Source organism: Silene latifolia, chromosome 7 (genome assembly GCF_048544455.1).
Source record: "Silene latifolia isolate original U9 population chromosome 7, ASM4854445v1, whole genome shotgun sequence".
NCBI classification, from domain to species: Eukaryota; Viridiplantae; Streptophyta; class Magnoliopsida; order Caryophyllales; family Caryophyllaceae; genus Silene; species Silene latifolia.
In genome coordinates this window covers 6,326,485-6,342,664 of record NC_133532.1, presented here as the reverse complement: position 1 = coordinate 6,342,664, position 16,180 = coordinate 6,326,485, and the positions used below count along the sequence as shown (strand labels likewise).

At 34.4% G+C, this 16,180-nt stretch overlaps 1 protein-coding gene across 1 annotated transcript; it reads right to left on the bottom strand.

Annotated features, from left to right (window-relative positions):
- Positions 1–2,969: 2,969 nt before the first annotated feature.
- LOC141591518 (putative histone H2B.1) lies at positions 2,970–9,749 on the bottom strand. The gene is made up of 2 exons (XM_074411878.1): positions 9,255–9,749; positions 2,970–3,544 (listed from the first exon to the last, which is right to left on the bottom strand). The coding sequence occupies exons 1-2, from the start codon at positions 9,676–9,678 to the stop codon at positions 3,129–3,131; spliced, it is 840 nt and encodes a 279-aa protein (XP_074267979.1). The 5' UTR covers positions 9,679–9,749; the 3' UTR covers positions 2,970–3,128.
- Between the last annotated feature and the right edge of the window lie 6,431 nt (positions 9,750–16,180).

Genomic DNA, 16,180 nt, shown 5'->3' with positions numbered 1-16,180 from the left:
TTACAACAATAATTTGCCATAATGTCGAAACTCGAAATATTTGCTCTAGAATATGAGGTGTAGGAACTAATCTTTCTACAAATGATAACAGATGTAAAAAATGACTCAATATGAAGATTATGGCACTGCCTTTGGTCCCGATTCAGCAGGGAGTAATCTTTTTATGCATCATATCCAATTTCCATAATTTCAATCAAACCCCCAGAAACATAACTTTCAGCTAACATGCTCATATCAACATATGCTGTTTCAAGCATTCCTTAATGCAGCAAGAAGATTGAGGTGTACGAAGTCTACATACGAGGACTCTGGTACACACACAATGGCCAAATTGAGGTGTACGAAGTCTCGAGATACTAAATATTACAATATTGGACTAACGAGCAATTTTATTGCTCAATCCACTTAATTTTGGAAAACTAGGATTGTAATTTAACCATGTAACAAAACAAACAAATCTTGTGTCGGCTACAGAGTACATTTTAAGGTTCAGCTTAAGAAGAAAAGGAAGCAAACATATTCAACCTCCCTTATTCAGACATCAAATCAAATGAATCTTACGTAACAGCACACCTTGCCCTTCTTTTGCCTTTTTACAGCAATACTTAGCAATAATGTCGATGTATTAGCTCTTGACTAAGAGAGTCAGAGACTCAGAGGAGTAGGAATTAAGGGTACTTCATAATATTTCTGCAAATGACAGCAGGGGTGAAAAATCGAACCACTCAAAAAAGTTATGGCTCCATCACTAGTCCCGAACCAGCAAAGAGCTAATCTTTTTAATGCATCATATCCAATTTCAATAATCTCAACAAAACCCTCAGAAGCAAAACTTTCAGCTAACATGCTCATCTATCAATTTCAAGCATTCTGTTCATGCGCCAAGACAGTGGCTCCAACATTACATACAAAGTATAACATTGAATATACACGTGAAATATAACACACCAACAAACCATTCTGAAGGCAAGATAACAGAACAACCATCAATATGATCATCAACATGAATAAAATACAACACATATCATAATCATGAAGCACAATAATTCAATCAACCAAACAATCAACTGTAAAACACAATCACGTGAACAACATATCAGTCGCACTAATTGTTGCTTAAAAAACCATGTGTAAGTAAAATCTCAAATCAACCATTTCTATTCTACAGAAAGTTTTATGTTCAATTGTTACAAATCAACATCTACCGGAAAAATTACCTCCAAAATAAAACAGTTCTGTTCAAAACTACTACTTGCTCAGAGTTGTTATCATTTTTCAATCAAACATAAAGAATCGGATTGTAGAGAACGTATCAAATTGAAAACCAGCATTAGTTGAAACAAATTAATCATAGTGTAAGTAAGACAAATTAAAACACAGCAATCTGAAGAACAAACTAGGTATTAATTTAATATCTCTGCTTCCGAATTCAAAGCACAAAAACTGAAACCTTAACCCTAACTTTATTAACCTCAAAAATACAAAACCACAAACCCTAAATTAAAAAATCTAGAGAGGTCAAACATGCCTTTTTAACCCAACTGATGTTTTTGCGATCATGCAGAATGTTTGGGTGCAAACCATGCTTCAAGACATCTTGGCCCTGGTAAAGAATACACCAGCAAATAGACCTGCAATGCATATGAATGCTCAATTGGTCATGAAGTGGAAAACAAAAGATGACAATCGGAAAGAAAAAATAGGATATCAGTAATATTCTCACCAAATAATATGCTGAAAGGCTAGGCAAGCTCAGTGGAACATTGAACAGTAGTATTCCGGCAAGGGATATGGGTGTCTTGTTTAACGAGTATTCCCAACATCTTTAATCTTGTTTGCAAATGTTCATAAGGATGTAAAATATTCGACTCAGAATTTCTGATTGTACAATCAGTAATTTGCTGCATAGTATATAGTTGATGTCTACAACTGGGATTTCAGATAAAAGTATAAAACTGCAACATCAATATCTGGCAAAAATTACAGATGAGATAAAAGATACAAAGCAACGAATTCATGTATACTTTCGATTCAAACTGAATACAGCATATGGTCCACAGACAAATCTACATACGACGACGACATTGGGATGGCTGCAGTGGGCAAATTGAGGTGCATGAGGTCTTAAGATCACTTGGTAAACGTACATATATTGGACAAATGAGATTTAAAATTGCTAAATTCACTTGGTTTCAGAAAACTATAACTTCAAAACACACAACAAAAACAAATGAATCTTTTTGTGGCGTACACACTTTATGAGGTTCAACTTAAGAAACAAGAGGAAGCAACCATTTTCAACCTCATTCCGACATCTCTTTGAATGAATCATGCCATCAAATATAGCTCTTGTTCTACATTTTTACAGCGATTTTGTCGAAGCATTAGCTCTTTGAATCAGAGGGTTAGGAACTAATCTTTCTACAAATGACAACACATGAAAATATGACCCACCCTGAAAACTACGGCTCTGCCAGTATTCCAGATTCACCAGAGAGTTAATCTTTTTATGCATCACATCCAATATCCAATTTCAATCAAACCCCCCTGAAACAGAACTTTCAGCTAACATGCTCATCACCATATATCATTTCGAGCATTCTGTTAATGCATCAAGAGTTCAAGACGGTGTCTCCGACATTATATACACCAGCAAAGTTTATATAATTCTAATTCTAATGAGTTACTACTTCAAATAACAAGATAGCAGAACAGTTGCCAATATCATTATCAACATGAACACAAAAACAAACACGACATGAAATTAATCAACTAAACAAATCAATAAAGCTAATTAACAGTTCATATGCTAGAGTATTATGTTAAATTTTTACAAATTAACATCTACCAGAAACAATCAATCGTTGAATAATCGGTTTTAATTTTAATCAAACATACAGAATCGAATAAAATTAATTGAACTGTCAATCATCAAAATGAAAACCAGAATTAATCGAAACACAACAATCTGAAGAACAAACTAGATCATAATATTAATATCTTAATATCTCCGCATCAAACAACACTGATTCCAATCTCGACACACAAAATTAAAACACAAACCCTAACCCTAACCCTAACTTTATTAAACACGACAATACATAACCACAAACCCTAATTAAACAAAATTAAGAGCTAGTAAACTTAGTAACAGCCTTAGTCCCTTCAGAAACAGCATGCTTCGCCAATTCACCAGGCAACACCAATCTCACAGCAGTCTGAATCTCCCTTGAAGTAATCGTCGGCTTCTTGTTATACCTCGCCAACTTAGAAGATTCCTGAGCAAGCTTCTCGAAGATATCATTGATGAAACTGTTCATAATACTCATCGCCTTGCTCGAGATTCCGATATCGGGATGAACTTGCTTAAGAACCTTGAAGATGTATATCTTATAGGTTTCGACGCTTTTCTTCGTTCTCTTCTTTTTCTTGTCTCCGGCTGCAGCAGATCCGGCTTCCTTCGGGAGTTTCTTTCCGGCTTTCGGCTTTTTGTCGGCTGGCGCATTTTCGGCTGCTGGGGCTTTCTCTGCGGGTTTTTTCTCTCCTTTGGGTGCCATTTTTTTTGGGTGATGAAGAAGGGGAATTCGAATTGTTGTTGGTGGTGATGTTTGGAGTGAAGGAATAGGTTTGTTTATATAGGAAGTTGAGGAAGGTTGTGATTGGTTGTTGGGGTTTTACACGGATCGGTGACGTGGTAAATGAATGGCAATATTTGTAATTTTTGGGTGGTTTGAAACTGTTTTGTTTCGTCTTTTTCGCGCCTGTTGTTTGGGAGTGGATAGACTATTGTGTTTTGGATTTGGGCCTAAAGTTGTGGATGACTGGATGAGGATATGAAGGAATAGCGATGGCCCATGGATAATACTTTGAACTCCAAGATTTGCACTTTTTCGCCAAATACCCTATTTTTGTAAGGAAAATGAGATAGCGCTATGGCGGTGGCAAGATCGAAATTCAGTCTGCCACGGTGAGGGTGAAGCAAGTTTAGGTCCGGACAGGAAAAATGGGCCGGGCCGGACCATTTATGTCTGGACCAAACCCGAACCGAATTTTTAGGTCCGGTCCTCGGTCCTCATTTTTTGAGTTTTTCGGTCTTTGGTCGGTCCGGACCAAACCCGGATATTTTAGGTCCGGACCAAATGGACCGAATTTTATGTTTCTAAAGACTATCATTAGAATATTATAAACTAAATTACCATTTTATCTTCACAAGACATTATAAATTAATATTGAGTATTTTTTTCTCAAAAACAATCTTCTAATTATTCATCGACATTTAATTTAGTGAAACTTAAATGTAATTATCATACACGAAATAGTAAAAAAATTAGTTCTAGGTCCATTTCGGTCTAAGACCGGACCGGACCGAATATTTCGGGTTTGGTCCGGTCCAAGACCGAAAGTTTTAGGTCCGGTCTTTGGTCCACAAAAATTTTATTTTTGGTCTTCGGTCCGGTCCGGTTTGGTCCGGTCCGGTCCGGTCTTGGACCGATGCTCAGCCCTAGCCACCGGGGTTATAAATGTAATTTTCTTAATTTTTTTCATTTATTTTATTATGTTTTTGAATCTCAAAATGATAACTTAATAAAGGGTATTATAGGAAATTGTGCCTTCTAATTAATTACTGAAGTATACTCCGTATATGATAATAGAAATCATTAATTCTTTCTTGAATCGTAAATTGAATTGAATGATTATGATATTAATTCAATTTGATATAAATTCCTACAATGATTTTCTTTTGCGCATAAATGGCATAATAGCCAAGAACTATGGGATAGAAGTGAGATTTCAATTCAATGACCTATTTTCATTCATCAATCATTAAAGACGGAGATTACTTGAAAATCATTCAACTCAAATAACAATCCAGAGCAAGGCGCAACACAGATGATAATTGGCAAACGAAGAACACATATTCTAATTAGATTTAAGGCGAATAATTTACCAAAGTTCATTAAAATCAGATGCATATGGAGGAGAAGATGTAGAGATCGTAGAACAAATTTTTCAAACGATGTTGATGCATTCGTTCCTTGTCATTGATACAATTTATCTTCAATATTCATAGAGAATTCAATGTCGAATTACATCTTTAACCTTTTTAATTTTGGCTCTAACAAAATAAGGAATTTATATTTTTAATTTTAACAATTATTTTAATTAGGGTGGCACTCAAATTCGGTACCACCCGGTGGCGCCCTATCGCCATCCTTTTTGTAATGAAAGAAAAAAAAAAAAAAAAAAAAAAAGCTTGACGGGTTATTTATCTTAGTCACGGGATCTAAAAGGTGTGAATTGTTTTCCTAAGTTGATCGTCTTTATGATATCTTCAGTTTCAAAAGCATCATCGCATTTTTCTGATATCTTAGACGGGAGTTGGGACATGTCAAAGTTTATTCGTTCAAAAAACTTTGAATGGCTATAATTTTCGATCACACATGCAGAAATGAAGTTTTTTTTTTCAAAAAAATCGCGGCTTATGAAGTCGTGACTAGGCGATACGAGCAGTTAAGTAATATATTTGAGAAGAGTAGGGCATTTGGGGGAAAAGTGCACAGTTAAAGGGTATCATAAAAACTATCTTTTTTTTGTGTGTAAAAGGAGTCATAAGAGCAAGTGTGCTAACCGAGTTTAAACACATGTCATAAATATCATCCTTACAGCTCGATCAATGAACTAATCAACTAGTTTTTGTACCCGTGAAAATCACGGGTGTGTTTGAGATTAACTGTGTAAGCACACACATAATGTAACCTGGTTTGTTTGCTACATATAAACATATTTATTGCCTCAACAGAAAAGCAAAAATATTGCACATAAATGGTTGTTCACGTATTTAGGCGATAAGTAAAACAACATATTTATTTTCAATTTTACAGTATTATAACATTAAACGGGCAAGTAGATGTAATAACTAACAATGTAACCTAGCTAGAACTACTTGCTTTAACGTTAAGAATTGTGATATAAAATTAACCATGTCAGATACTTGTGTAACTTATTTTTCTTATTCAGCAAATGTTTTTCTATATACTCCGTAATATAATGTAAAAGTGTGTGGTTGTATAAGCAATTATAGAGTCACCTTTTAGGATTATCATTACATAAATTTGATAATATTACGATTAATATTTCTATTAACTAACATAATGTATATGTTTATGTATTTAGTACACTTTTTATTTTCACATTCTAGCCTTTAAAACATCAATAAACTCAATCCCCAAAAACCTAATTTGATTGTAGAAAATGTATTTGATTTGTTAATTAGAAACTATTGATTGTATTAGTGTTTTTCTTCTCCGTTTTCTAGTATTCATTTCCGTTTTATTTAGGGATTGAGGTTGTTAAGGTTTTCTTTGATTGACGGTGATTGTATTGGGAAGTTAGATGTAAAAGGCGCGTCGATGAAAAGGGTACGGTGATGTTGAACAATTAGTCAATGTGTGAGAGAGCTGATACTTGACATGTTTCGAGGAGGGGAAGAGCGAGTTGGTAATGGAGTAATGCATTTTTGTTTATTTTTCAAAAAAAAAAACAAAAAATCTCTATACAATGCACAATTTGTTTGATTCTCTCTATTTTTTTATATATTTTTATTTTCCCACAATATTGTTTTTTTTTTGTTCGATGATTTGTTTCTGTTTTTTTTTCCTCGCATGTTGTAGTACGTGTTTTTTTAGTTTTAATTCGTTTTGCTCATCGCAATGCATTTTATTTAAATTGTTGCATAAGACGAATTTAGAAGAGTAACATGACATATTTTATATTGTCCTTATAGTAGTATTGATTTTATTACGCTATTATAATATTTTAGGACGTTATATGAAAAATTATGTTAAGACATTAATTTTTAAGTTCTCCATATCCATCTAATTTATTATAATTAAGGAGGTATACAATAAAAGAGGTTAGCGTTTACAACAACGTAAAATATAGAGTGATATAATATGATTTTTATTTGTCGTATAACTAATTTTGGCAATAAAACACTAAAAATTTAAGTTTATTTTTATTTCACTACTTTAAAATTAAAATCCAAATATAATTAACTCTCTCCTTTTCTTTTTAAATAATAAATGGTAATGGCACGGCTTGCTAGGCTAGAAATGCTGATGTGGCAAGTGCATAAGTGTTAAGTTTATGTTTTAATTATTATATATAGATATCTAAAAAGTTTATTTTTGTCATGATACCAACAAACACGATGTAACTGAAAACGGCAATGTCCAACATAACGGGCTTGAATTCCTTTGTTATAAAAAAACAAAGTTAATTTAACTCATAGTCTTTCGAGTAATAGATCGTAAATATTGGAAAATATCAAAGGTGATACTCCCGCATCTCTTGTTCCCACTTCACTAAACTATATTCTAAAGCTTTGTTTGGTAAAACTGACTAAAAAGGTACATGAAACCTGAAATACCTTGCCAAATATAACCTAAATAGGTAAGTCATCTTAGTTCTACACAACTTAAACCTTCCTCTCAAATATGCCTTCCACAATTCCAACTTCCTTAAATCTATTTCTTCCTTACATCTATCAACACAATAGCATCAACAAACATTATACTCTAAAGAATACCGTCTTTTATTGCCCTAGTCAAGTGCCTATAAATACTCGATTAAAGATTATCATCTACTATTAGTTGAATACTCTTTTGTATTGTGTTTTAGACATGGAGAAATTTTCAAAGATACAAACTCAACCGTGACTTGAGTATATCCTAACATGGTCGAATCTAGCGAGTTAGGGTTAGAAGAAGTAACATCTACCTCCATTTCAGAAACACAAGGCTTGTGAGATACTATTGTTTTACTTTTAAATATAAAAATCAATTGCATCCTTAAAAATTCCAATCAAAGAACATAAATTCTAATTTAGAATAGATATATTCGTTTTAAACATAAAGCATGTTAATTGAGAGAGTATTCTAAACAAAAATGAATAATTAGAGACTAATAAAAAAAAACTCTCTATATTGTCTATCTAAATAACCTACTACGTATAATTTCACCAATTTTAAATGTAAGACCACATATCCCACATTAACAAGACTAACTTAGTTAAAGAAATCTAGGGAAGTGACTGGCCCACAATTTATAAGGAACATGACGTTTATAGGAAAGAAACGATAACAAAGGTTCACTGGCACTCCCTGTAGCCTGGTGGTTAAAACTTGAAGGCTCAACAGCTTTACAAGTGCTACAGGTCAGGGGTTCGAGTGCTAGTGTAGTGGTCGCTAATAGGAGCAGCAACAGCAATACTAACAAAAAGAGGTATTCTTAAATACCTCATTTTTTAACAACCACATAGGCTCAACTTTTCGACAATTGACGTTTTTTATCATAAAAACTTGTTTGATTTGAAACTTTTACGTCTTTAAAACCCTGTAATAAAAGAAATGAATACAATTACATTACAATGAACCCCACAACTAAACGATCCTGGCTCCGCCACTGGAGCCTTCATTACTCAAACCACATGAATTACGTTCTGAATTCATACATTGTTTGATGACCGAAGCTCCGTCAGTTTAGGTGTAGAAATAAGATTCAATACAAGTATGATCACCATACATGTGAGCAGTCATCTTGAGAGAATGAAGCATAGATTGATGACCAACTCTTTTATTGAAGTTAAACACACAGAATCCGCTGTTCGCATCAAAGGCACTGAATCTGCAACAAACTGAATCTGCAACAATAGGCATTATCAGCAGAGTTTTATCAAACAGGAACCACATTCAACTAGCAAAGGCACTGATATGGTCCGTCTTCAATGAGATTTGTTCTTCAACTAGACTCTAGACGATAAAATCATTAGATAGGGACACCGCGTCTGTGTAGCTCACTTTACAACAATATATAAACTGTACCTTTCCGGCCCTATCACTACCGCAGTACATACACACCAGTGCAAATATATCGACTTGTCGAAGCTAACAATTTTGAGTAATGCATAGGCGGTAAAGCAAGTGATGCAGTTTCACAGTACAACACAACCCATAATTCAAAATTAAACACAAATTAAGCATAAAACAAGATTAATTATTTGAGACAATTTTCCAGAACTAAACACTTTCATTACTTAATTAGCGAATTCGAATCATTACAACCAAAACATTACCGAATACCGAAACTAATTACCGAGCATCAAAACACCATAAAAGGCCTATGAATTTCACCTTTACATAACCAACCAAACCCTAACATTTCAAATTCAAAACCGAAACAAACAAATTAAGAGCTAGTAAACTTAGTAACAGCCTTAGTCCCTTCAGAAACAGCATGCTTAGCCAATTCACCAGGCAACACCAATCTCACAGCAGTCTGAATCTCCCTGGAAGTAATCGTCGGCTTCTTGTTGTACCTCGCAAGCTTAGAAGATTCCTGAGCAAGCTTCTCGAAGATGTCATTGATGAAACTGTTCATAATACTCATCGCCTTGCTTGAGATTCCGATATCGGGATGAACTTGCTTCAGAACCTTGAAGATGTAGATCTTGTAGGTTTCAACACTCTTCTTGTTTCTCTTCTTCTTCTTATCTCCGGTTGCTGCGGTTCCGGCTTCTTTCGGGAGTTTCTTTCCGGCTTTCGGCTTTTTCTCCGCTGGTGCCTTCTCTGCCTCGGCCGGCTTCTTCTCGGCGGGTTTCTTCTCTCCTTTGGGCGCCATTTTTTGTTTTTGAAAGTTTGAGATTTTTTGTTCAGGGAAGTTGAGTTGGAATTGTGTGTTTCCAAATGAGAGGGGGGTTTGTTTATATAGATGAGGTTGGTGAGTTGTGATTGGTTGATGGGGTTTTACACGGATTGCTGACGTGTTTGGGTCTTAGACGGTTGATTTAATTTTTGTAGTGAAGGATGGTTAAGATTGGTGGATGAAGGCGGGAATAGTTGGCGGGATGTGAAAGTTTGGGATTTAAGAGTTTTTTCAACTTTGGTTGGTGTTTTTCGAATTTTGGAGTTGTGCCTTTTGGGTTGCAAATTGAAATTTTAGGAATGTTGATGGATAGTACCAATTAATAAATAAAATTACAAATAACCACCCCGTATTTGCGTCTTTTTACAAATTACCACCACGTATTTGCATTTTTACAAATAACCCCCGAACTTCAACGTATACTCCCCAATCACCACCGTATTTTAACTCCGAGCATTATTTTTCTTATTTTTCGACTTATTAAGTGACGATTCACGCGAAATACCAAGATTACCCCGATTATTTTACACTACCTAATTCATTAACCAAATCACTTGTAAATTCATTCAATTACACACCCTAATCCTAAATCCCAAAATTCCCCAATTCATTCATTCCATTTCCAGATTCTTCCTCACAAGCTTATCTATTCTCACCTTCCATTTTTCATCCTCCAACCACCATTAATACAAGCTTCACAAAATGTCCCCTACTATTAAATTGAAGGATTTACAAATATGTGATGAATTATTTGATTACAAAGGTTATATCGATTACTTCTGTTGTTCATTGGAGAACTTATCAACCCTTCTCAAAATGTCCCCTACTATTGCTGGGGTGACTTACTCCCTTTAGGAAATGCAACATCCGTCGTTTTCGCTAGCATTGCCGCATATTACCTGTTTAGATTCAACCCAGTCTCTTCTTCACTTCGTCACTTCAGTTCTTGCTCTCAATTAATGATTCATGTGCTCAGTTTCGGGTCAACGGAATTTATTTTGTTGGGTTCTACATCAGGTGATGTAAAACGGTGGTAAACTATGAGATGCCATAGTTCCCAAACTCGTTCGGTGTGAATCTATTAATGACGGTTGGAGGATGAAAATGGAGAGTGTAATCGAATGAATATGGAAATCAAATGAATGAATTGGGGATTTGGGATTTAGAGGTACGGTGTAATTGAACTAACCCACAAGTGATTTAGTTAATGAATTAGTTTGAGTAAGTCAATAAGGGTAATATTGGTATTTTGCATAAATCGTTATTTAACAAGTCGGAAAAAAAGAAAAACAATGCTCGGAGTTAAAATACGGTGGTGATTGGGGAGTATACGTTGAAGTTCGGGGGTTATTTGTAAAAATGCAAATACGTGGTGGTAATTTGTAAAAAGACGCAAATACGGGGTGGTAATTTGTAATTTTTCCTAAATTTTTAATAGTTTTTTCAACTTTGGTTGGTGTTTTTCGAATTTTGGTTGGTGTTTTTCGATCTAGTTTACTTTTAGAACGTGTTTTTTCACATACGACTTTTACAATATTACTCTGGTCAGATTTTCATTCCTTCACCCAATTAATTTTTTCCTCTCTTTCCATATCTCCCATCACCACCTTCGATGAATCGCCGGCAAACTTCGAACAAATAAAATAAATAAATTATGATAATTAATAAAAAAACAAGAAAACTAAATTATTATTATTAGAAAAGAACAACCATTTACGTAATATTTTAAAAAAAAATCAAACAAAACAACAATACAGCAATCCCGTAAATTGCTAAAATGGAAATTTGATAAATTGAAATTGATCGAAATTGATCGAAACAACAATAATTTATGATTATTAATCATTAACTTTATGATATTAAAATTTCATCTCATTTATGATTAGTAAAGCATGTGTCAACACTTTTGTCCTATTTACCACGTGCATTAATTGCTAAAATAGAATATTTAACCCGATTAATACTTCCTCTGTCCCAATCAAGCTTAACCAAAGCACCACGGACAGGTTGACCAATAACCAAGTAACTCCAAGTCTTCGACACAACACAACTACAAGCAAACGAGGATGACAAACGACTTAAAATAACGAAGTGACATAACACAACTATAACTAATTGGGCACAGATTCTCATTTGTGACAACATTATTCCGTCACAAGCATGTGACTTGACAAAAGGAGCAAGTGGGAGATAAAGTGGACAAACAAGTGCGAAGGAGACTATAAGATATCACAAAATTGTGACCTACAAGCAAGACGGTCTATTAATTGGGTCAAGATATGACCAAAGTGACGGGTTGCATTCGCGCTCAACATTTGGTCAATCGTCCTATAAGTCATCGAAAGAGCATAATTAACAATCTTTCACCAACCAAAACAAACAAGCACCGAATTACATAGACAATATTACGACTTAGACCATTCCGAAGTAAAAGGTCAACTTAATTGGATCAATTGGAATTTTTTCTTTTAGTCACACCTTATTCATCTCGACCCACTTTCATCCTCCCAAGCAGAAGGTCACGACCTAGGTCACCAATCCAATCATTTTTCCACTTTCCAACATTTTTAATCATTTACCATATTCACTACCCCACCAAAACCTCTCTCTTACTTCCACTTTATTTAGTTTTTTTTTTTTTTTAAAAATGTTGTAACTAATAAAATTGTGACACATAGAGGGTCAATTTACTATACCTTTGGTCACAAATTGACCTTCTCTACCTTGGGTCATCCTAATCCTCCTCTTAATTTGTAATTAACTTGACCCAAGCAAGGTCATGAGTCATGACCTACTATGCTACCAACTGACCTTGCTTGGGGATGGTCTTAGAATTGACAACCGAGTAGGTTCATTACAACTAAAACCACTTGATTGGGGTCACAGAGGCTCTACTTTAACTTGAATCGGTTGAACCAAGCATGAGAGTTGCTCCTCTCCTCCTCGGATTTTGTAGATGACTTAGAGCATCTCCAACAACGCTTTTCACTCTCCGCGTTTGTCTATGCCGTACAAAAAAGTGTCAGGTGGAGTCAAATTTGGGATGAGGATTGAAACACTGCGCGGTTACTCAAGGATTGAAACACTACGCGAAACATTGTCCATATCATCTCTTTTGTTACTTTTTCAATTTTATAATTCTCAGAAAATAGATGTGCAATGTATTATTTATTATATACACATTTACCCAACTAATTAGTTTTAACCTATTTTTTATTTTTACCAAAATTTAATATGTAATTATTATTTTTCAAAAAAACTAATTACACTATAGTTTCTATTTTTTTTTCTCTACAAATAGGTAGTAGTAAATTAGTAATGACATATATCCGCTCACTTTTTCTTATCTTCTTTCTTTGATTTTCTTCTCTCTCTTAAATATTCTTTTTTTTAATAGACGTTTTAACTTTTTTTCTATAATAAAACTGACTTCGATTAATTATCGAGTTGAAAACCCGAACAAATTACGAAAATAGATTTTAATGTAAAAAATGAGTGGGGTATGTTAAAGTAGAGATAAAAGATGAAAGAGAGTGATGAGGAATAAATGTAAATTATTGTTGGAGGAGTAAAATTGAAAAGTTGAGAAATAATGAGGTGGATGAGTAAGAAGTGATAAGAGAGAGTGAGATAAGGAAGAGAAGTGATCATTGTTGGAGATGGTCTTAGTAGAGGCGCGTTTACGTTCATAATATCCTGTACGACAGAGATAGAGATAATCGCTGCAAAATTAATAGCGCTAGTGAGGGTGAAGAACCAACGAGTAATACTATTGGCAAGGACAAAAGGCGATAAACAAGGCTAAAAATACTCATATGTTTTATGTATCACTTTTTTGTGATATTTGAGTAAAGTCATACTCCCTCCCAGTCGTCATAATGTCCCCTTTGATAATGGCACGATACTTAAGGAAAAGTATTAAAATAGGAGTAAAAGAGTTGTGTGGGGTTGGTGATAGGAGAGAGAAATGAATTATTAGTAGTTAAATAAGGAATTGTGGGGCCAAAACATAAAGGAAAGTAATAAAATAGGAGTAAAAGAGTTGTGTGGGGTTTGGTGATAGGAGAGAGAAATGAATAAAATAAGAGTAAAAGTTTCTAAAAATAGAAAGGGGAACATTACTTGAATAATCCGTTTTGGGAAAGAGGGAACATTATAGCGACTGGGAGGGAGTATATTTTATAGGTAAAAAGGTCTCCACAAAGTATAAATGTGCACTGGATCGATCCCCCACAACTGCGATTGGGAGTGGTTTAAATACCGTAATCCTTGGACACGCCCCGAAATCTGGATTAGTCGGCCCAATGTGGTTCGGATTACCGGATGGTTTAGACCAAAAAGTATAAATGTGCACTCCAAAATAATTTTTTTATATAGTAATAGAAAGACTATTAGTATGGGGTCTTGGGGTAGACAGATTTGTATAGTCTCTAGGCTAAGTAGCAAGAAATACAAGGATACAACTATTACAACAAGAAATACTTGTAAAAATAAGAGAGTACAATACAAACAACCAAAGTTTACAAATTATATATTTGTTTCTTCCTTATAAAAGAGGTTGGGCTCTATCCCATATAACCTTTAGGCTGGATCCGCCTTTGTCGACTGTCGACTCGTGTCGTATCGACTACAAATCACTTGCATATTCTCATACTTTTCCCAACCTTTCTTACCGTTTTGAGAGTGCAAACCTCTTTTAAGGCTAACCCCTAAAAGGATAACTATATGGAGAATACGATATCAATCGATCAGGTTTTTCCCTGTGGAATCAATCATCATATCCACCGTAATTATAGCAAGTCCACATACATACTCAACTTAAGACAACCAAACTCAAAATCAACTCATCACTCAACAAGACTGATTTAACTTGAAACGAAACTAACTTTATGATCAAACAGCACAACCACGCAATTCATAAAAACAATCAATGTTTTCATAGTTGTAAATATCCACCCTTACTTGACTAGCAATAATCTTAATCATCAAGTATAGCTAATCGATACTATACCAATCCGAAATATACAATAACAATTAACCGCATAATTACTACAAGGCCTGACGAACTTTATTATTAAAACTACCCTACCCGAAACCGATTCTACAATGATTAGTAAGAAAAACCCTAACTAATCTCAATTAGGGGGTGTTTGTTTCAACTCACAAATGTATGAGATATGAGTTTGGAATGAGCCAAACCAATATTAGGTATTTGTTATAGAGGTTTGATACTCATACCCAAAACGGCAAAACCCATAAGGTATGGATTTTTTATACCCAAGAGGGAGGTGGGTTATGGATATGAGATTATATCCATGAGTATCAAATAATAAAACCAAAAACTATGAAAAAAACTTATATAAAACATTTTAGATGATTTTTTTACATTTATTTGATCAAATCTTTATTTTAATGATTTTTCAATATCAAAAATAATTATTTGAAATGTTGTATTATAAATTTTTTTAACTGAAATTCAACCTCATCCCACCCAAAATTGAAACAAACACAAGGTATGTGGAATCAAGTTCTAAACCCATACCACCGGGATATAATTTTTGATTCCAAACTCATACCTACGCGCGAACCAAATCCCCCCTTACTCCCTAATTACATTAGTGCACAATGTAATCACCATTAGATTTAAATAACTAACGACGATTAGCTTTATAGGGCAAAAATATTACGCATAATAGGAATGAGAAGCTTATGTTTTACAAAAATTAAGATTTACTTAATCTTAAACACAATTTATAACACTATACCGAGGTCAAATCACGTGAACTTTGACCAACATAACTTGTCAGGCTGTCTTCCGATCACCGATCGTTGGTCGACGCCGATAGATCCAATTTCTCAATTCTCGCACACATTCATTCCCTCACGTCCAGTTATTCTGTCAGCCTCTTGACTATGACCGTCCGTGCCCTCTTAACAACTCCCTTATGATTCGCAAACTTAGAAACCAAACCAAACTCAACTGCTAACTCATTTAACTTATTTTAACCCTCGATTATTACGAGTATTACCAATTACAGATATAAAACATAAATCAAATATTTCATTTTTAACCCTCGATTACGAGTTTTAACTCATTTTAATCCCTTATACTCGTAATTCGCTTTTAAAGACGGTAAGACCCTATTCTCCACGATGACGGTTCGCCTTCACTTTCTTTCAAGCGTGAATATCATAACATTTAAATTAAATATTTCATTTACCAATCGTTGGTTGACGCAGTGGTAGCATGGGGTTGCGCTTGGTAGGGAGGTCTGCGGATCGATCCCCCACAACTGCGATTGGGAGGGGTTTAAATACCGTAATCGGTTCAATATGATTCGGATTACCGGATGGTTTAGACAAAAAAAAAAAAAAAATTAAATATTTCATTTACGACTTAATTTTCTGCATTAAATAAACATTAAAAAAAACAGAAAAAATTTCCATAAAAAAAGGGAAAAGAAAAAGAAAATCCTGA

What these genes read in the sequence shown, in the direction of transcription:
- LOC141591518 (XM_074411878.1), bottom strand. Translation starts at nt 9,678, where the DNA reads ATGGCGCCCAAAGGAGAGAAGAAACCCGCCGAGAAGAAGCCGGCCGAG. An exon ending in GGCTGTTACTAAGTTTACTA is followed by an intron (nt 3,545 to 9,254) that starts GCTCTTAATTTG and finishes TGGCACCCAAAG; the next exon opens with GAGAGAAAAAACCCGCAGAG.